We start from the raw sequence: 21,985 nt of genomic DNA, 5'->3' as shown, positions 1-21,985 counted from the left end.
CCTTGTGCTGTTTCTGAACCTATCCCAAACAAAGCAAAACAGAAGATGTACAGAAGTACTAGCTGAAAATTAAACCAATCCCCCAAACAGGGTCAGATTTTATTTGTATAGCTGGAGAAATCTCTTCCACCTCAAGTATCACCTAAAATCTTCTGGAAAGGGGCCCTGCACCCATAAATACTTCCTTTTAAGTATGAGAGGAGTTTGAGTTGCATCGGCATCACATTTGCTGATTTGAGAGTTCATCCCTTGCTTTCCTATTTTCCCAGATGATGTCCAAGAACCAAGTGAGTGCAAAGTCACAGTGTCTACATGTTTATGTGACGTATGGACAGATCTCCTCCTCCATAGAGTTACATGAAAGTTTCATCTGATTTTCAAGGTAAGTTCTCAGAAGGGTAGAGGGCAAAAACCTTCAGAGACCTTCAGTGGAAATGCTATAGGCAGGGGTGGGGGGATGTACTGCATTGTGTTTTCTGCACTGTTTTTCTGAGAGCCAAACTGTCTCACATTCACTCTGACATGCTGTGAGTGCTGAGCAGATCCCGTTCATCTCTTCCACATCTATCACCTCAGATGGCTGCATAACTCATAGTGGACCAGAAGCCGATACTTGTACTTGCATGGTGCAATATCACACTTGGTAAATGATTCCACAAACTTTCTTGCTAGTAGGTGTGTAACAAGCAGCCTTTAGTGTGGCCTGGATACCTGCATGTGTCAATATGCCCTGAGTTTGTCTGGCTTATTTTGACTGACATGTTTCCAGATTCTGATGCTACTTTTCACGCTGACTAATACCTCAGGTCTTGCTATTAATTTCAGTAAGACTACTCAGACTGCAATGCTACCTAGTAAATGAGAACAAAACCTAGCTAGTTATGGTTGTGTGATCACATTTTTACTGATAAGCACAGCATAGCCTGCACAACTATTTAATTTAGCAGGTGTCTTATTGGCATTTTAAATATTTTGCATGTGATTATAATGCATCTTGATGGGGAGAAGAGAACCACGATGAAGCAGTTTACTAGCAAGGCTTCTTACTAAAATACGACAATCAAAGAGACAATTTACATTGCAGAGACTTGACCTTTACTTTCCAGGGCTGTAAAATAAAATTCCAACCCCCACACTTGCTGCATCTGGTTGACATTTGAATAAAACTGACAGAATGCAAACAAATTCTGAGAGAACATCTCCAGAAAACTCTGCAATGACTCTAAAAATATCTTTGGCTGAGTTACTTTTTAAGGCCATATGTTGAAAAAAAAACATAACCCAAAACTTCACTAGAATTTATTGCAACAAGGGATTTGCCAAACTACTTAAGACATTTGGGAAGATTATAGTGAAGTACATTAGTTGCTGACTTGACAATTTGCTATGCTCACTGCTTGTATAGTGGATTCTTGATATTCATGCTGAGAGTTGATCCAACTTTCTAGTACATTTTAGCAAGAGACCTGCCAAATGTCTACTGGGTTATTAAATGCTGACAAACCAAAGGTCAGCTGTGTTTAAGAGCCACAGCAAAGCTGCTGCAGATGGCATAAAAGCTGTCCCTATAGCATTTTTGTTGCTTAAATTCAAAATTCCAGCACAGGGTTGAATAAGGACTGGTTTGTCCTGGCTTTGACTGGAGCCTCTGTAGGTCTGCTCTGAAGTTCCCTGTCTACAAAAATGGAGGTTTCAGGAGAGAGAGTTCTAGTTCCACTAAGTCGTGTTTCTTCCTTGCTTTGTCTAATGATTACCACGCCTGTGGGATCCTGTTTGCAGAGGCATGGGCTAGAGTGTGCCTGTCTGGTGTAGCCCCAACAAGCAGGCAAAGCCCCTGGTCGCAGAGAGCAAAGCTGCCCTTCTTTCACTGCCCTTCTTTCACTCATTCCTCCTGTCTGGGAGCTCATCCCATCTTCCAGGCAGCTGCCAGGGTGAAGAGGGTTGTAGATGGAAACTCTAGTGCATCCTGTGCCTGATCTAAAGCTGTCTATGTCCATGAGAAACTTTCTAATGATACTTCCGGACTTCCCATCAGACTTTCCCTAACTGTCCTCAAAATGGCAATTCTGTTCTGCTCACTGTTACTGCTTTTGATATCAATCCAGTTTTACATGACTGAAGATTATCTTGGTATGGTACGCAAGTTTCCTTGTAAAGGGTAACCCTTGCCCTCCTTGCCAAAGCAAACATTTCTACAAAGGCAGTGGAATCACTGTCACAGTCAATAAAATTTACTTCTGTATCATGCTATAGTGAACAAAACATTACCTCACATTTCTCACATCCTTATTATGTGTATTTATTATATTTATTTGACTGACACGACCTGCTTTATAAGTATGCTATGTAGCAATGTATTTAAAAAATAAACAATTCATTTTTCTTTTAAAGACACAAACATAAAAAAATAAAACTTCCTTGTTTTAAACATTTTAAGGTACGACCAGTTTTAAAAGGTCTGTGTCATCTATAAAAATCTTGAGCAGGTTTGCCTTAGTGTACATGCTGCTTGCAAGAGACAGAGGGACTCTGATGTGGGGGAAAAAAAAACCCAAAACCAACTACATTTTTGTGGAAGAAAACTGCAAAAGAAATCATGTTTTTGACTAGCTGGATAATGTCAGAAAAGGTGATTCTCTTTTTCCTTCCTTCCTTCCTTCCTTCCTTCCTTCCTTCCTTCCTTCCTTCCTTCCTTCCTTCCTTCCTTCCTTCCTTCCTTCCTTCCTTCCTTCCTTCCTTCCTTCCTTCCTTCCTTCCTTCCTTCCTTCCTTCCTTCCTTCCTTCCTTCCTTCCTCCTTCTTTCCTTCCTTCCTTCCTTCCCTGTCCAGTTGAGATCCCCTAGGAAGCCTGAACGTCTCCAGTGGAGCAAAGACGCGGTAACGGAGGAGAAGCCTTTCTGGCAGGGTCCAACACTGGCCGGAGCCCGGGCAGGCGCGGCGGGCGCGGGGCAGGGGATCCGGCGGCCGCGGGCGGGGCGCGGGGCAATTTGTTTCAGGTTAAGCGGTAACATCCCCGACCGAACAGGCGTCGGGGGTCTCCCGCGTTTGGCAATGTAATTTGCTCCCGACGGCGCGGGGAGAGGGCGGCATCAAAGCATTCCTCGCGGGGCAATGGCACCCGGGATGCCGTTTGGTTACCCGTCCCTCACCTCGCTAATAAATTTGCCTGGAGGAAGGGAGGGGTGGGGGTGCGAGGAGCGGGGCACCTGCAGCTCCCCGCCTGCCTCCTCAGCCGAGCGAGAGCGATGCAAAGCAGGGCCTGGCGCCGGGCGGCTTTCAAGGGAAACCTGTCAGCAGCCTTTACAACGCCCCGCAGCTGCCCTTCCCCTCCGCTTTTCACGGGCAAGGGCGCTGCCACAAGCAGCCCGAGGAACCGCACGCAGAGCTGCAGCCGCTGCCTTCCCACGCGTGGGAACCGGCGCATCTCCCGCCACGGCGGCTGCTCGCAGCGGGCACGGTGACAGCGGTGGTCAAACCGGGGGTCCCCGCGGTGTAAGACGGCGAGAAGAGGGGCCGGAGAGCGCTCTCCGCCTTTCCGTCCCGCGGGTGCTCCCCGGCGAGAAAGGGGAGGAAAGCTGGAGGGGAGCGCAAACGGAGCCCAGCGCAAACAAGAGGAGCAGAAGAAAGTTACACAAACACTCTTTAAAATCGTGGCCGGGTTTCACAGTTCCCCGCGGATAAAGTAAACAGGAGGTGAACTGTTTTGTAATTTACTCCAGCGGCCCGCAGAATCGTACTTTGTAATTTGGTGTCGGTTTACAAGCGAAGAGGGCTTCTGTTTCCTAACCTAGCAGGTCCTTTGTCATGCCTGTGCCTTTTAAGAGGGACCCCAAGGCGGAAAGTGGAATTCCTTGGGTATTTGCCTTTTAGTCATGCTTGTAAGTCAAACAGTAGCCAGGCTCTCTTTTGGGATGAATAATACCTGCCGTCGGCGATGCGCTTCCCTCTCCCCGCTCTCCCGGCTGGAGCCCTCGGGGCAGCGCGGCCCTCGCGGGACGAACGCTCGCCGGGGCTGAACGCTCCCTCCCTCCCTGCAGGTGCCCGCAGCCACATCCCAGGCCGCCCGGCGGCCTCTCTCCCTGCTCCAGCAGGGATTTTCCGTGCCGAACCGGTGGCCGGCAGCCGGTCCTCACGCTCACGAGCGAGTGCGTGTCCGTGTTTATCATACACACGAACGTTACCGGTATTTATTACACATACGCGCTGCCCAGAGAAAGAGCAAAATATTTGTCCTTTTCGGAGAACGGTTTCGGCCGTGTGTTCTGTACGTCGTTAGCCTTCGATCAGCACGCTGCTGGGAAACTGATGCTTTCCTGCGTTATTATTTCCTGGGGATAATGTTTAAATCCACCTTCTGTTCCCCTGCCCGGTGCTGAACGAGGCCGAGGTGTATTTAGTCCGCACAGCCGAGACTTCGAGCGTTACAATTTCGATTGTTCCCTGGTTTGGGAGACCAGGGGCATTCCGCGATTTCCGAAGAGCAGGGAGCAAGGCCGGGGCGAGGGAAAGTTACCCGACAGCTCAGTGAACGGTAGAAAACACCACCGAGGGAAGGGAGTGCTAGGAAATAAACGAATATTTTTCTTCGCTTTAAATCCCGGCAGGGCGGGAAGACAGCGCCGATTCCTTTGCGGTCTCAAGCTCGGAGAGAACCCGCGGGTGCCCTCAGCCAGCGCGGCGCGCAACGCGAACGACCTCGAACGAAAAAACGCGAAGGGCGGCCGCTTCAGCCTCCCGAACCCGCGCCGCCCGGCTGGGGAGAGGCCGCTTGTCCGGGGACCTGGTTGCTCAGGGGTCACTATTGCGCGCATCACGGCGTTTTTCTCCTTTTCTTCTCTTCTTCTTCCCCCCCACCTTTTTTTTTTTTGTTTTATTTATTTATTTATTTATTTTGCTGTAAAGTTACCCCCCCCCCCCGCGCTCCCGTTTCCCACCCCGCGCCCCACGCCGCCCGCACCCACGGGGAGGGGGCGGGGCGGCGGCGCGGGCCAATGGGAGCGGGCGGTGCGCGGCGCGGGCCCAATGGGCGGCGCGGGCGGCGCTGATAACGCGGCGGGGACGCGGCGGGGGCCAGGCGGGGGCCAGTCCCGGCGCCGTCTGCGGGCCGGAGGGCACCCACCGCCACGGCACGGCCACGTCCCCCCGACGGCACGGCCACCCGGCCCAGTTGCGGGGATCGTGATTGTCCCCTGCCCTCCCCGTTGTGCTTAGGCAGCGGTGACTCCGCTGAGCTTGGGTAAGTGCGAAGTGCGGGAGGCAGGACGGGAAGAGGCGGGGGTCCGAAGTCGCTCCTTCTGCCGTGCGGGGAGCTCCAGGAGCCCGCGGGGCGACACCGGTGGCTGGTGAAGCCCAGGTGTTCCCTACTGGACCCCCAAATCTGAAGGCGGCGGGCGAGGGGGTTGTCAGGGTCCTGAAATAAATGGATCCCTGTGAAGAGCTGGCGGTCCCGCCGCCCTGCGGCGCGGGCATCGCCCGGCGGCGGCTCCTCCCGCTTCCCCCCCGCGCTGGAGATGCTCCTGCCTGCGGGTCCCCGGCGAGTGGGAAGCGGCCGTAGAGGCTGAGCCGGGCCGTACGGGGGAAGGAGGGGGCGAGGGGGAAGGTGACATCCCGGGCGGGCTCTGCCGCGGCTCGGGCCGGGCGGGCTGACCCCTCTCTCGCAGCCGCGAGGAGCCATGGCCGAGGGACGCGCCGTCGCCGAGTGGGAGATCGACGTGGAGAGCGTGGAGGGGGAGGCGGCCGAGCCCCGCGGCGCCGTCCCGGAGGAGGAGGAGGAGGAGGAGGAGGAAGGCGAGGAGGCGGCCGCGGCCCCGCGGCGGGGCGAGCCGCGGAAGCTGAGCCGCACGCCCAAGTGCGCCCGGTGCCGCAACCACGGCGTCGTGTCCTGCCTGAAGGGGCACAAGCGGTTCTGCCGCTGGCGCGACTGCCAGTGCGCCAACTGCCTGCTGGTGGTGGAGCGGCAGCGGGTCATGGCGGCCCAGGTGGCGCTCCGGCGGCAGCAAGCGACCGAGGTGAGCGGGGACCAGGCGGGACGGGACGGGGCCGCGGGGGCGGCACCGGCGCTGACGGCGCCGCCCGGACGCTCTCCTAGGACAAGAAGGGGCTGGCGGGGAAGCAGGCGAGCCTGGAGCGCAAAGCCGCCTACCAGAGGCACGTCCGGACTCCCAGCCTCCTGGCCAAGAGCATCCTGGAAGGTGAGCGCGTCCCCAGCCCCCCCGCCGGCCGCCCCCGGCAAACCCCGCTCTGCCCCGGGAAAACGCGTGAAACGAGGCGTGTTCTCCCCGAAATAAAGCGGGACGGCGCCCACGGGCGGCAGAGGCTCCTGCCCTTCGCGGCAGAATTTCAGTGTCGTGCCCGTCCGCGCTCCCCGCTCCAATTATGCCCGAGATGTTGGCAACAGTAATTTGAAATTTGAGAGTTACTGTTACAAGCTGACATTCTTTTTACATGACTACCCAGCAGCGTTTTGCGGTGCCGGGTAATTTATTCGCGGGCGTTTTCACCAGCAAACGAATCTATCGATTAATGTGAAGCTTTTTTTTCTTTTTTTTTGTGTCTTTTGTTCTGAACGTGTAACACAGCAGCGCCGTTTGCTGCAATATCGTTATTAAGATAGGCGTAATAGGCTGTTTTTTTTTCTTTTTATTTTTTTTTCTTTTCTGTCGAACACACTAACTGTGGAAGAATGATGCTCTAGTGAGAGGGTGTGTTTTTGTTCCCCACTGCTTCTTTAGATCGTGTCTAAATTTATTTCTATGTCTGCTTTAATTACTTTCCAAACAGTAGCCCTGTAAAGCATTCCAATTCTCAGTTCTAGCTCTGCTCCTCTGCCCCCCCAAAAGAAATCTCTAAATCTCTTCTCCTTGCCTGTGCAAGCACAATTAAAATTTTGTCTAGTTAGAAACCTCTGTTTTTCACCTACTTTTAAAAAATATCTCTTTTGTATTCTTTCTTCTAACTTATCTTTCTTCTCCTTTTCTCCTAGTTCTCCTTGGAATTTTCTGTCATCTATAGCAATGCGTGTGTAGTGATTCATCTTTAGAGAATAGAAAAGGCATCAGCTGTAGGTATAGATACCTTCTTTGGCAATAGGGAAACCTGTGGGAGAGAACTGAGAGTGAAAACATGTAAAACCCTGTTCCTCTTACTCATGTAAGTAGTTCCATTATTTCAATGGGATTACTTGTGTGGGTAGAGCAAACAGGATTGGACCCTGTCATCTGTATTAAATTAATCAAGTTAGCCTGGTAACAGAGACTGGATTGCTATGTTTTATCAAAGTCTCTTAGTTCTGAAGAAGTAGAATACTTGAATACTTCCTGTATTTGTTAAAAACTGATGGTTATCTCCTTAAGCTGCATGATGCAAAGCTAGTCATAACACACAGCAGAGTTTTTTGCTTTTTTCTTTTGTTCTTCTTTTTTTCTCCCCTTGATGATCTGTTTTGGAATTGCTTTTTTAAATTGCTCATCAGCTAGATTTGAAGGAGACTACACATGTCAGAGGAGCAGGACTTGCTTGCCTGCATTGTAGACCTTGTACTGAATGTGCTTGATGGTATAGGGAGCTAAGTCTCTGTGGCACAGTGACTTCAGTAGGAGCTGATGGTGTCCAGGGTTTTTAGGGAGTGCTTGGCTCTGGTGGGGCTGGCTCCAGACAGGTCCCTTTTGCATACACACCTTTGCTGTTTTTCTTATGCGGCTTCATTCCTAATGCTGCTTTGTTGTTTTAGGTTACCGTCCTATTCCAACCGACCCTTACCTGGGAGGGAATTCACCCTTGCCACCCCCTGTGAGTGACAGGATGAGAAAGAGACGGGCTTTTGCTGATAAAGAGTTGGAGAATATTATGCTAGAGAGAGAATATAAAGAGAGGGAGATGATGGAAGCTACACAAGCAGCTGCCCTTTTTCTCCCTAACCGAATGGCGCATGGAACTGAATACAACTCATATAAAACAGCCTTCAACACTACTCAGGTTGATACTCCAAACAAGGAGTTTTGCAATTTTTTACCAACCTGCCTTGATCTAACTATGCAGTACTCAGGATCCAGCAACATGGAGCTAATTTCTTCAAATGTCAGTGTAGCTACTACCTACAGGCAGTATCCCCTGTCTTCTAGGTTCTTAGTGTGGCCAAAATACAGTCCCATTAGCGATGCTCTCCTCTACCAGCAGTGCCTGTTAAATGCTACTACTGTCCAAGCTCTCAGACCTGGGGCAGGTTGGGATGCCAAGGTGTCACAAAGTCAGGACTGTCCAAACACTGAGCACAACATCATGTCTCCAAAACTGGAAAATTCACTTATTCTGACCCCTATGCAAGATGTTCAGCAGTCATGTAATGATATGCCATGCCTTCCTCAGGAAGCTCGTGAGAGGTCAGCTTTTTCTCCTCCAAAAAGGACCCTCTCTCAGATTTCTGAGAAGGATTCTCTGGCTCCTCAGGAACAGGCATTAAGCAAGGTCAACAAAGACAGTACCAAGCCCACTCCACCACTCAAATACAATCCATTTCAGTCACTCTTCCAACAAACATTTCCTGACAGATCAGGAACAGAGTTGAGAACATCATTTGTGAAAGAGACTTTTGAAGATGCTTCTAAGAAATACAGAGAATCTGCTGTTAAAGAGAATCAAAAATACAAGTTTACAGTAGATAAATGCACTAGAGACTTCTTTGGGGATAAACAGGCCACAATAAAACTTTCAACAACTGAGCCACTGTCATTTTCAGTTGAATCCATTCTAAAACGTCCTTCTTCTGCAGTTGCTAATGTCTCTCAGTGAATAAACTATTAACTTCAGTGTAGAGAGTTTATATGCTTTGCCTTTTGCAGAAGTGCTACTGCCTGCCTTGTCTCTGAAAAGGCATATAAAGGGGATATTCGGTTGTAAATGGTAATTCTTTCTTTTGTCTCAAAATGATGTACATAAATATGCATGTTTTATCTTCTGAAAAAATAGATATATTTTATTTTTTAAAATTGAAACTGCATGTACAGACTGTAAAGTGTTGTTATTTTAAGCAGCACCGTTCAATAAAATGAGATTTTTCTGCAAGCATAGACGCATTCCTGGCCTATGTTTTGTCTCTGCTGTCTCGCAAATGAACATGCCCTTCTTTCAGAATAAATTTATCCTTTTGTCTGCTGCTATCAATGTACTTACCAGTAATCCTGGTCAGGTACGTGGTCATTTCTACTTAGAACTTCCAGTAACTTAAGAGAAGAAGTAAAAATGGTACACGTAGGCTACTGCAAATTCTCAATACTTTTTTTGTTAACTTAAGTGAGGTTTGGATCATATTCCAAATACCTTTCTTATTCTGAAGGGGGAGTGCATGCTAGCGTAAAGGATTGGTTTATTCCACACCTCTCTATAGGAGCTTCTGTTCCTAAAGTAGGTGAGTAAGAGAGTTACTAGATTGGATTTGAGGAGAAAGGCTCTGGTGAGCTTTTGGATAAAAAGCTAGCATGTTTAAAAATTCAATTTTTGAATAAAAAGTCAGGGGTTTTTTTTGTTGTTTTCTTTCTTTTTTTTTTTTTTTTTTAAAATGTTCAGCTGACTTTACTCAGGGCTTCCACCTCCTAGAATAGTTCGCTTATAGAAACTTTTCACCATTAATCAGCAAGAGTCTGAGATTCTTGCATTGACGTAATTGAAACATCACTTAGACTATAAATATGATTCACAGGATTGCCACTGCTAATGAGAAATCAGGTAATGATCTCAGAGTTTTGTAAATCTATGCCTTTCAGCAGGGATAGCAGAAATAACCAGGAGAATTTACGCAGCAACCTCAAATACCCTAAAAGTTGTAGGAAAAAGTGTTACCAGCTCTCATTATGACCGAGTCTGAATCTTTCTAAACTTGTGGGTTTGTAAGCTTTTCCCTACATGTTATTGTTAGCACATCTAATTCTAAGCGGTAATCCCTTGGTTACCTTCCTTCCTTAACAAATTTGTCTTGCAGACGGTGCTCCAGCCAGTTAAAAGGAGCTGTGGTTTGTTCTTAAGTTTTATTATTTTCTAAGGAAAAGAACCAGCTGAGCTGAACAAACTCTTACAGATATACCATTCACTAATATAGATGTATGTATATAAACACACACACTTGTATACATAATCTATGTATGTTCCAGATAGTATTGTTCAAATCCAAATCAGAACAGAAGTGACATTTCTATTACTATTTGAAAAAATGTGACTTGGGATCTGAAACTCGGACCAATTGTTTGCTTCGCTTAACAAACTAGTCTCACTGGAATCAGCATCTGGCTACCCTGTCTTGCTGTCACTTGATCATATTTTGCTTCAGTTCAGTTAGCTATTTCTCCCTATGCTTAGTTTCCTTTTATTTCATATACCATGGATCTTACCACTTATGCATCTTGAAAACTTGTTACACTCGGGTCATTTGTTTCTTTCCTTTTTTAAAAACATGTATAAAAGCTGTTGTTCATGGAGAGGATGATTAGTAGCTTGACTGAGACCACGTATACATAGACAGTGTGTGATTTTCCTCACACACCTTTGCAGTGGATGTACAGCACTCTTCCCTCGTTCAGCCACGTGCTTCTCCAGAGCAGAAGTAGCTACTTGTCAGTGCGTGCGCTGGTGCGGCTGCACAAACTCATGGAGAACAAGGAGAAGTCATTGCTCTGAGCTAGCCCAGCACTTCCTGCTAGGCAGTCTCCCTGAGAGTAAGTCAGCAAGTCAGCTTTTATAACATCCTGTGCTGCTTCGTGCTTCTTAAATAAAATTTTTATGGTGTTTGTTGGATGTGTAGGTACCTGTTTCTCCTCTACAGCATGACTGGTTTTCTCTGAGTACAAGAGGCAGCTCTGTGCTGTGCTCATGGACAATGTCAGGTTGTCTTTCCCTTCTGATCCCCTTCTGACCTCATTTTTTTCTTACACAATGGTTTAACATGCTTGTTGGGAAGCTCAGCTTTAGGTTTGGGACAGGAGGTCAAGAGCCTGTACTGACAGTGGAGCACAAAATAGTTGTGGAAAAAGAGCACAAAGAACAATTATTCGCTTGGTCTGCAAAATGCAAAATCTGGCTGACAGTGCTGCCAGAGACAACCAACTACTTGGTGGAACTGCAAGCCTTCCATATGCATGCTGAGACAAAAGTTTTTATAGTTTTGCAGGTGTGTATAAGCATATAGAACTAGAAGAACTTGAAATTAATAGTATCCCAGATAATACCTGGCTTGCTACCTGGCCTGGTGGCAAGGAGTGGACTGTGATGGATACCTTGGAGAAGGGATGGGCTATTGATAGCTGCTGCAGTGGCAGTGCTTCTCCCTCATGTGGCACAGGAGACTGAGACAAGGGCTGTGATGGGTGGCGGGAAGAGTACCTTCTCAATGGGTGTGTGTTGCCGGCTTTCTCTCAAGTGCTGGCTTCCTGAAGGTGACTGCACCAGCGCTGCTGGCTCGCTACAAGGCCTGCCTTAAAACTGTCATTTGTCTTTGATGTCTTTGAATTAGTACATCAAGCTGCTGGGCCTGAGATAGCTCCATGTACCAAGTTTGGGTGAGGAGGCTGGATAACTGAGACAAGTCATTCAGCTGATGTCAATGCTGAAATGCCTGCTTTTGCATTCTGGCCTAAAAACAAGATTTAACCCTGTGCTGTCTGCTTGTCCTTCTGCTGTGACAAAGACATCTCCAAGTGTTCTGATCAACCTGGGAGATAAAAAAAAGCAAGTACATTTTTTGGCTTGCTGTGAAGACACAAATCCCAGTAGAGTTAAGTCCTCAGAGGCTGAACGCTAACCAGCTCCCAGCTGCTATTGTTTTGGAATTACAGAATTTGACACTCTCTCCATTTCTTTATTATATGTGTAAAACAGGGAGGTGTGTTTTCATTTTGATTCGGCAGCTTATTTCGCATGATCAAGCCTTTCAGTTCTTGTACCAAACACTTTCCATTCGGCAGACCATGACTGAAAGCTGGCATCAGAAGCTACTGGTCATGATGGATGAGGTTCCCACTGTATCACTGAGTTCCTTCCCCAAGCTTCTGCCAGTTGAACAGCATAAAGTACACATAATGCTTCCTTAACTCAGATAGCAGTGATCAGCCTTTTTCTGTTTGCTTGCATTGAAACCAAGGCAAACTGTGACTTATGTAAGAGAGGTGCTAGGGAAGCATGTATGGGCAGGTGGAAAACAGTGGCAGGAATGTCAGTGTGACTGGGGAGGCAGGAACCAGTTGATGGTTTATGGGAGGAAGCATCCCTCTTCATAAATAATGAAAACATGCAAACTGGAAAAAACGTTTGAATCAAAAATGTTCAAAATTGCCAATTCCCTCTTTTCCTGTCCCCTACATCAGCTCTACAAGCTAAAATGATTTTTCTGTCCAGATATAGGTCAGAAATCAGGTTAATGGGCTGAAGCTATCCCTTTTGTTGTCATTTGGACTCGATAGCCCGAGGCCAGTGAGCCCTGCTGTTACAGTGACCCACTGCATGCATTATAGGGGCTAATACTGGCACTGCTGCAGGGTAACAAACGGAGTATACTACCCCTAACCCTGAACTCAGCAATCTAAACTTTGCTTGGATATGAGGGTGCTTCTATCTGACCTGGGTATTACCACAGGACACACTGCCGTGTCTAGTTTTTTGCTGACAAACAAGAACTTCCACAGTGACAAGCAGAAAACAACGGAGTGATTCTCATATTCAGTTATGCTGAGATATTATGTTGGAAGAACTGGAAGAATGTACAATTATGTTGAAAGAGTGCAGTGACCCTTTCCCTCAATTCTTGTAAAAAATAATTACAGCTAAAATCCATTCAGGAAAAAGTGAAAAACTGCATAGGCAAGCATATATCAACTGGAGCCTACTAATTATGTATTTATCCTTGTAAAATGGAGTCTAGAAGTAAATTTAGAAGAGATTCACAAGTTTCAGGAATGCCAGATTTCACAGTCACGCTGTCTATCTAACAGCCTCTGCATCTATATCTCACTGTAATTGGTCAAATCTGGGTTTTAAACAGTGACAAAATGAAAACACACCTCCCTGTTTTACACATATAATAAAGAAATGGAGAGAGTGTCAAATTCTGTAATTCCAAAACAATAGCAGCTGGGAGCTGGTTAGCATTCAGCCTCTGAGGACTTAACTCTACTGGGATTTGTGTCTTCACAGCAAGCCAAAAAATGTACTTGCTTTTTTTTATCTCCCAGGTTGATCAGAACACTTGGAGATGTCTTTGTCACAGCAGAAGGACAAGCAGACAGCACAGGGTTAAATCTTGTTTTTAGGCCAGAATGCAAAAGCAGGCATTTCAGCATTGACATCAGCTGAATGACTTGTCTCAGTTATCCAGCCTCCTCACCCAAACTTGGCACATGGAGCTATCTCAGGCCCAGCAGCTTGATGTACTAATTCAAAGACATCAAAGACAAATGACAGTTTTAAGGCAGGCCTTGTAGCGAGCCAGCAGCGCTGGTGCAGTCACCTTCAGGAAGCCAGCACTTGAGAGAAAGCCAGCAACACACACACATTGAGAAGGTACTCTTCCCGCCACCCATCACAGCCCTTGTCTCAGTCTCCTGTGCCACATGAGGGAGAAGCACTGCCACTGCAGCAGCTATCAATAGCCCATCCCTTCTCCAAGGTATCCATCACAGTCCACTCCTTGCCACCAGGCCAGGTAGCAAGCCAGGTTATTATCTGGGATACTATTAATTTCAAGTTCTTCTAGTTCTATATGCTTATACACACCTGCAAAACTATAAAAACTTTTGTCTCAGCATGCATATGGAAGGCTTGCAGTTCCACCAAGTAGTTGGTTGTCACACTTAACCTGTGTGGAAAAACACATTTTACTTAATCTTTAATTTCAGTTAGAAACTTTATTTACACTTGTTATTCTCTGAACTTGTAGAAGCAGTACTACTTCCTCTAGTATATCCTCAAACACATCTATTAATTGGAACTTAGAGCTATGTGATGGAACGGCAGCGGAGAACTGCAGTGGCACCAAGGCTGGATGGCAGCTCTGGCAAACACCCGGTCCCACACCTGCCCAAAGAAAGCAGGCCACATCAAGTTCCTCAGGGATATGTTCAGTTTGGTTTGAATATCTCTAGGGATGGAGATATCACTTTGGGCAGCCTGTTCCAATGTCTGATCACCTGCACAGGAAAAAGAATTATTCTGTTTAGATGGAGTTTCCTGTATTCTGATATGTGTCCACTGCCTTTTCTCCTGTCTCCACTACAAGATTTGTCTGTTTTAATTCCAGTTTCTCTCTCCCACTATCTTTGCTCCCACCATCTATGCATAGTAACAAGATTCCACCAGAGGCATTTATTCACCAGGCTAAAAAGCCCCACCTTTCTCAGCCTTTTCTTGTATGAGAGATGCTCCAATCTCTCCATCATCTGCAAGATGCCTTTGATAGACTCACTCCAGTTTGTAATTTTGTACTGGGGAGCCCAGCACTGGACACAGTATTTCATATGCGTCTAATAGAAAGGAAGGATCACCTCCCTCCATATGCTGACAACACCCTACCAAATGCAGACCAGGATGCTGCTGGCCATTCTTGCCGAAGAGCACACTGCTGCCTTCTAGCCAAGTCAGCGTGGTCCGCTAGGGCCACTCAGACTCAATATACATTGCACAACACTATTGTCATCTGCACTGGGATTAAATAAACTCCCCTATGTTAAATAGTTGCATACTGGATTCATAGTGGAGTAAATGCAAGAAGAAATGATGTGCTACGACCTTAGGACTGCAAGGTCTGAAACAGAAGTACAAGAATAACTGTGGAATTCTGAAAGTGCAACAACAGCTATACAGAAAACCTGAGACTAAGGTGATGCTAAAACCTCAGTGCAGGCTCAAGATGATGTACAGCGTGACTAAAAAGCTCTATGTTAGGAAGGGTTGAGTTCCCTCAGCTTCAAACATAATGTCCACCTCATTACTCACCATGCCTCCCCTTTTAACTCTTATATAAATGCACTGAGAAAACTGGAGTCTTATCTCACCTTAAAATGACTTCTGTTTTGACTTTAGCAAACTGGTCTAGGATTTGAGTGAAGGAACAAAGGTCTTCATGTCAAAATCGCTTTGTCCTTAACCTCCCTCCAGTGAGTGCCTTGAGGGACCTAGTAGCCTGGTACTTTGGGAACCTATCTTGGTGTAGCAGGAAGGCACACAAAAAACAAGACCAAGCTGACAGGGTGGGTTCTACGAAGTGGCTGGTGGGTCATCCCCACCTGATTTCTACTTTTTCCTTGCTGGCCTTCAAGAAGGTGGGGAATGGTGGTGGGGCCCTGTAGAGAGCCTGGCACCTGCACACTTCCCACAACACCTGCCCCAGCTGGGCAGGAGAGGACAGCCATGGCCTGAGCAATGGCCTGCCCACAGAGGATAACTAGCTGTCCTCAGGCAGGTGGACGGGGCACCCTGACAGAGCTTTTTCAGTCAAAAGGCTTTATTTTTTTCAGACAGTGGCCAATGCAAAACTACTTGCTTTCAAAGCTGCTATGTCCTGTGTGAGTAGCAATTTCTGGCTAACAGTTTGCAGATGTTGCAGTAAGGGAGTATGCTCTGCTGGGTGTGGACACTTTAGGCTGAGGCTCTGCCATGCAAAGAAGTGAGAGGTAAAAGATTTTGGGATAAAACCATTTTCTTCAGTCCATTAAATTCCTTGCTCAGAATTAGAGAAGCGTTACTCCAGGATTTTATACTAAGAACAACTGAAAATAAATCCATGAGGCTGTAGGCAATATTTGTGATGATTTAACCTCAAAGCAACGACAATGTAGCTAACCATAAAGGGGTTTCAATCTAACAGTGGAAGGTGTGAGCAGAAGGTTATGCTGAGTGCCTGATTTTCTGTAATTTATGGCAACCTGTAATACGTCCAGGCTTACAGAAAGGAAAACATACACGTTAACAACAGTGTTCCTGTAGCAATGTCTTGGTTCAGTTTCTGGTGTTACAGCCATGCAGCGTGCTCAGAGTTGTCTTGTTTGTGGGAGCAGTGTGGGAAGGGGCAGGGGGAACCTCTACAAAGCAGTAGAAAAGGAGAGCTTATCTTTGCACCCCCTATTTCTTACTTCTCAGTGCACAGACACTCACATCTCACTTCCCACAGGACTGAAAAACACACTTAGTGGACAGGACTTGATGCCATTCTAGCAGGTGCATGAGAAGTGGAAGACTGACATGCATGTTCTTACCTGGCTTCGCTTTAGCTTTTACTAGGCACTTGCTCTGAACACCAAATCACTTGCAAATCAAGCCCTTCCACAAGTGACACTCTGCTTAAAGCTGAGGTTCCAGCAGAAGGATGTCTTTGAGTAGGATTCTCTGTAGCTCAGCTAATAAAAGTAGGGCTCCTCCTACCACTTTTTTTTTTTTTTTTTTTTTTTCTGGCATGGAGACATCTGTAAAGTCTATCTTCTCTATTCAACTGTCTGTATCTGCAGTAGCTGTTGAGTTTGCTGTTGTTGAGACAGCTGCTGTCTGCAAACGGACCTGAAAGTTTCAAAAGTGGAGAGGAATAAATTGGACACAAAATGTTTTGGGAAACCAAGATAAAGAAATGTTTGTTTGCATGTGCTTTCCCTGTCATTGTATCCCACACAGTTAATCTTATATACCTTTCTAAGCTCCTTCTTTTCCTGTCACACATGATATACCCTTCTGTGTAGTACACACCAGTAATGACTCCAACACAAGTGCTGAGTTTCCTTTTACACATGGCAGCAGTTGAGTATGGGCACCACTTGTGCTTAGGATTGGGTTCTTATGCTGCAAAGCAGCCTATACCAGAGTGACTTGTAAAGGCTTCTACAGAGCAACCAGTATTCTCCTGTAGAAGCCGCAAAATAAACAAGGAATAGTAATGTGTCTCCCACAGCTGGGAAATGCCACATGTGGATGAGGATAATCCATTCATTAGGTTCTGAATGCAAAGTCCCGCCAGGGAGTATCATAAATCCATGTAATGTCCCTAAATGCTGGATTTTTCATTTGGGCATATGAAGGAACAGAAAAATGTGTAAAATGAAAATCACATGTACTCCAAAGCGGTTCCATAGCCCTGGGAGCTGGTAACATCTGAAAGTAAGTAGGCAAAACTGACACATAAAGATGTGCTCTGAGCCAATTTACAGCAAAGGGTAAAGATCATACTGCATCTGAGTCAAAACAAGGTAGGCACTGCTCCCTAGTGACTGCACATCCGAAGAGTCTCCTGTGTACTGATTATACCAGAAAATGTATGGAATACATTACAATTACGAATGTTCCTCTGACATGTTATTTCAGAAAAGACCGTGAGAGTAGGATAAAATATAGGGTTCAGTCTTTCAACCTGCAGTCATAACTGGCCCAATTTCCATTGCTGTCAAAGATGAAGCAGAGATGTTTATCTCCACACAGTCACTTGTGAGAAGAGACGAGTACTCTGACAGAATGAAGGTTTTCAGCAAAAGTAGTTCCAAGCTTTTCTAAAAGACTGTGCTTTCTGATACTTGTTTGGAGTTCACATCCAAGTCCAGAATGCAGCTCTTCAAAACGCTTGCATGGTGCAGTCTACAGCTGCATACCTGAACATGCTTAAATGGAAGTGTTTCATCTTCAAACTAGTATGCCATTCATTTGCTCAAGAGCTATCCAAATGTGGCTAAACCCTTCAAATAGGAAAAAAAAAGAGGCTAACTCAATCCTCTGTTGGTGTTTTATTATGCAGCTGATTTGATTCATTCCTTCCTACAGTTATTTGGACTGTTCTGTCCTTGCTGTTGTTTTATATTGAGGAAATGCATTCTTCTGTTAAGCAAATGTAGTAGAGTGGCTGGGAGATTAAAGCCATGAGGCAAAAAAACTGAGGTACATGCAGAGATTTGGACTTCAAGTCGAGGAAAAATGAAGGCCATCTGGTGTGCCATCCGCTGTGTGTCTTACTACTAATGAGGTCTATGAAAAAAAGATACAGTGAATATTGGGACTGATGTTTGGACCAAAAGGAGGAAGGTCATAAATCTTGAGTTCAGCATGTTACAGGTGACAGCACCTGTATGTAAGAGAAAGTCAGCTAGCTTCTGACAAGCCATTATTAAAGCACATCAACATTGCAAATCTCTTACTGATTGATAGTCTTCTAAATTTTAAATGGCCAAATGAAATGCATTGATGGTGTAGAAACTACAGCTAATTCCAGTCCTGCTTGCTTCAGCAGGGAGATGGATGACTTGTCAGACTGAATGAGAGTAAATACAGGTCAACTCCTATAAAGAGGACATAGCAATTCTGGAGCTGGCAATGTTCTCCATTGGTCCCCTCCAGCTGAGGAGAGTTCAAATTCCTGAAGTCAGTAGACAAGGAGAATCTAGCATGATAATACATGGGAACATTTGGGTGTTCTGAGTTTTTTTAAGAAAAACTTCACCCAAGATAAGAATTTCATCTCAGAAAGCTATCTCAGATGGCCAACAATGTCTGGTGAGCTACCGTTAACCACTCCAAATCTGGGTCAATTTTGTAAAACTTGGTTTAGAACGACAAAGATGGCTCCCATACTTCAGCCCAGTTTTACAGACTGCAGTAGGACAATATCCTGCACAAACAAGATTTCTGTCTCCTCTTTGGACAACTCAATGGTGAGTTTGTGGGCTGGTCCTTTGGCCATTTGCTATGGGCTATTTAGTAAAAAGGACATAACTTCCCAAAGATCTAGATCACTGTACGGGGACCTGCAATGGCTTGGCCCTGATGCACTGTAGGTGTGACCCAAGGGCTCAGTTCTGCTCCCACCAAAGCTGCTGGTGAATCTCTCTCTGTTTCTCACCTGCAAGGTGGGAGAAGAGCACTTCACAAACAAGGACAGATGTGATGTGGTGACACTGTGGTGTCAGGAGCCCTGCTGCCATGAAGCTTTTGTCAAGGGCCTAGTTAATGCACTGGCTTCTGGGTGGGGAGACGAAAGGCTGAATCTGTTGATGCAGTAGCTCTGTCCACATGTTTCCTGCCAAGGTAGCACCCTGGTGTGCCAGTTCTTCCTGCTAAGAACCACCATATGCTGACTAAAAAATTCTTAAAAATGGGTATCCATCTATATAAATCACTGGTTTATGAAGGTAATACAAGACTCTCCCAGTCTATGCACAACATATACAGGTTTCTGAAGCACCAACAATCTTTCTAGGCAGAGGCAGCATTGTGTCCTGCCTAACAGGAGATACCTCCCTGTGGGATGTGCTTTGGGAAAGCTTGTTCACCTTTTTGGTCTCTCCTCCACCACCACAGAGGGTAGAGACACCTTGCTAGGTTTGGCAAACTTCAGTGGTAAACATCGTGTATCCTTGTTTTCTCTGATATCTTACAATACTTCATAAGGATATTATCAGGTCTCCAACCCATGAGGAGGAGATGTGGCAATTCAAGGGGATAGCAGGACCTTTGGATGTCCCGATTTCAGGTGGCTTCTAGGGACAGCAGGGTGAAGCAGGCTGCAGGAGGGACCAGGACAAAACACTTGTCCTGAGATGTGGTCAAGTGACCATCAGGAATGTCTCCAGGGGCTGAGATGGGGTGTAGAGGCTAGTCTCCTGCTCTGCCCAGCACCACACTCTGAGGCAGAGCCACATCCAGACACTGAACCCAGGCATTTCTACTCTATTCTCTCACCTCTAACCCACTGTGGTAATGTAAACTTAACCAAATATAATAAAAACAAGCTTCCACATACTGTAATCACTAGACATATTCCCCCCCGAAAGACAAGCCAGGGATAAGAAAGGAGCCATGTAAAATCACTTTACCATGTGGCTGCCGACACCAAAATCCTCAACATTTATTGCATGATGGTTGGTAATGTAGTTTGGCCTTCAAATACTTTGCAGAGTGGGAAAAGGGACATGCAAGTCCCCTGGCAAGTCAGGGCTGACTGAAACATGCTGCAAAATGTGCAGTGCTCCGTGAAATTTCTTCAGGACTCACTCTAAAAGCTGCAGGCTGAACGGTGAACACATAACTTCGACTGAAGTTTTTAGTATAATCAAGTGACTATAACAATAATGATAACAATCATCATCACCTTTGCCACTGCAATATCATTGCAACAAAAACTAGCTAGATACTCTCAAAGCTTCTTCCTTATAATTTACACCCCATAGCTGGAATACAGATTCTGATGCACTAGTGCCATACATCTGTTCTCCTGACTTTTTAACCATAGAGTGCTAGTTTATTGCTGAGCTTAAGGATAAAAGAAGCAAGAAATGAAAGTAAAAAAAAAAAAAGTTTCCTCTCCACTAAGTACATTCAGATGTCAGCCTCCAAAAGCCCTATGCAGTGTTTCATTCCTGGACTATTTTACCTTTCTGCTCATGAGGCAATGTTGTTATCAAATAGGTTTTATCACAAAAAGTCTGGGTTTTAGAATGGGGAAATATTATTTGCAGATATTGCCAATAAAGTAAATTAAAAATAGCTGCAGTGCATCAACACTAATGTGTCAAAACTTCTAAAAGAGCAGATCTGTGAAATAACTGTTCTTGTGTGTACCATCCAGCCTTCTTTGCATAAAAGTTTTCAAGGATATTAAGGTTGGAGAAGGCAAGACCAACATGCTACACATGAATATACACCTGCTCCAAAGGAATACAGTTGCAGCTAACTGCTGTCTATGGGAAAATGTAGCTGATCACAAGACAGCACTTCAAGTTTGTGCCATCTTCCTGACCGGAGAATTCTCAAGAAAGAAAGTTACATGTCACTGTCTAGCTTTGGCTAGAGTGTCTTTGCTGGCAGGGTGCAGAGGGTTCCTACTATTCATGTTCCCAGCCATGAAGGTGTTGAAATGTGACATTTACCTGTATCCATGACAGATACTCACTACACTATAGCACACAAGTGGGTATCGCTATCTTGTTGGGCAACTCATTATTCAAAGTGACAGCGTTAACCTCACTTAAATGGCTTAGTTTAGCCAAAAGAGCATATATGACCTAGAATTCAACTAAATCCAACCTGCTTCTACCAGTTTCAGAGACAGCCACAATGTTAATGGATTTTGTATTTTTACAGCCCCTTGCTATTGCTCTCTGTTCTGCAGGTAAACTGGGACCATGGCAACTGGCTTCTTTTACAGAGAACTTGAACATCCCAGCAGAAGCCTTACAGTCCCACAGAAGCCTTAGTGTGAGAACAGGAAGAGTGTATAGATGCTTAAGTTTAAAATTAAGTTTGAAAAGGGTAAATATTGTTTTGTGGACTATTTGTGGTATATAGATCATCTTCTTTGTGCTTTACCCTCCCTACTTGCTTTCCTGATTGTTGTTTCTCCTCATATACTGGAATTGCTGTAGCTCCTGTCAGTGATCCGAACCAAAGACAAGACAATGCTTCTTTCCATGTACACTCCTCAGGTTTTAATTGCAATTTAGAGCAGAGATCATGGGGAAAAAATCTTGTGTAGTTAAACAACATTTACATCAGGATTCAAGTTAACAAATTCTACCTTGAGCTTTGCTTTTCTGTCTGTTTTCCTGGAAGGCATTTTCCTTTTCAAAGTCTCCTACACTTCTTGTGAGAGCCTGACAAGGCAAATTCCTCTTAGTTGCTCCATTTTGTACAGCTGTGGCAGACTTAACAGAGGTGATAGCCTCTGGGGACTGTTTTTATTACAAAACATAGGTTAGTTGCTCAAAGTCTGATAACAGCCAAAATACAGTGATGGAGCTAGAGATGGCTGAAACTGCCTCACTCAAAAGAAACATTGAAGGGCTGTTGCAGGGAGATGATGCCATCCCCTTTTTTGGGAGAGACTGTGAAGTATTTAAAAGCATTTTTAAGAAACCTGTATGCACACGTACACTATCTGTTCACGAAGAGTCCCTTCATGCTTCCCTCTGTGAGCTGGCCAAGAGTAAGAGAGTAGCAAATACTCTGAAATGATTAGAGAAGTACAAATAGAGTGGCTGTAGCAG

General features: G+C 45.7%; 1 protein-coding gene across 1 annotated transcript; it reads left to right on the top strand.

Moving 5' to 3' along the window:
- The first annotated feature begins 5,659 nt into the window (after window positions 1–5,659).
- Window positions 5,660–9,044, top strand: DMRT2 (doublesex and mab-3 related transcription factor 2). Its single transcript, XM_069879940.1, has 3 exons — window positions 5,660–6,007; window positions 6,088–6,190; window positions 7,729–9,044. The coding sequence occupies exons 1-3, from the start codon at window positions 5,672–5,674 to the stop codon at window positions 8,784–8,786; spliced, it is 1,497 nt and encodes a 498-aa protein (XP_069736041.1). The 5' UTR covers window positions 5,660–5,671; the 3' UTR covers window positions 8,787–9,044.
- Window positions 9,045–21,985: the final 12,941 nt, after the last annotated feature.

The sequence above is a fragment of the Phaenicophaeus curvirostris genome, chromosome Z (assembly GCF_032191515.1).
Source record: "Phaenicophaeus curvirostris isolate KB17595 chromosome Z, BPBGC_Pcur_1.0, whole genome shotgun sequence".
Taxonomy (NCBI): domain Eukaryota; kingdom Metazoa; phylum Chordata; class Aves; order Cuculiformes; family Cuculidae; genus Phaenicophaeus; species Phaenicophaeus curvirostris.
Note: the sequence above shows the minus strand (reverse complement) of the source record. Positions and strands in the feature narration are given on the sequence as shown.

What these genes read in the sequence shown, in the direction of transcription:
- DMRT2 (XM_069879940.1), top strand. Translation starts at nt 5,672, where the DNA reads ATGGCCGAGGGACGCGCCGTCGCCGAGTGGGAGATCGACGTGGAGAGC. An exon ending in GGCGGCAGCAAGCGACCGAG is followed by an intron (nt 6,008 to 6,087) that starts GTGAGCGGGGAC and finishes ACGCTCTCCTAG; the next exon opens with GACAAGAAGGGGCTGGCGGG. An exon ending in GGCCAAGAGCATCCTGGAAG is followed by an intron (nt 6,191 to 7,728) that starts GTGAGCGCGTCC and finishes TTGTTGTTTTAG; the next exon opens with GTTACCGTCCTATTCCAACC.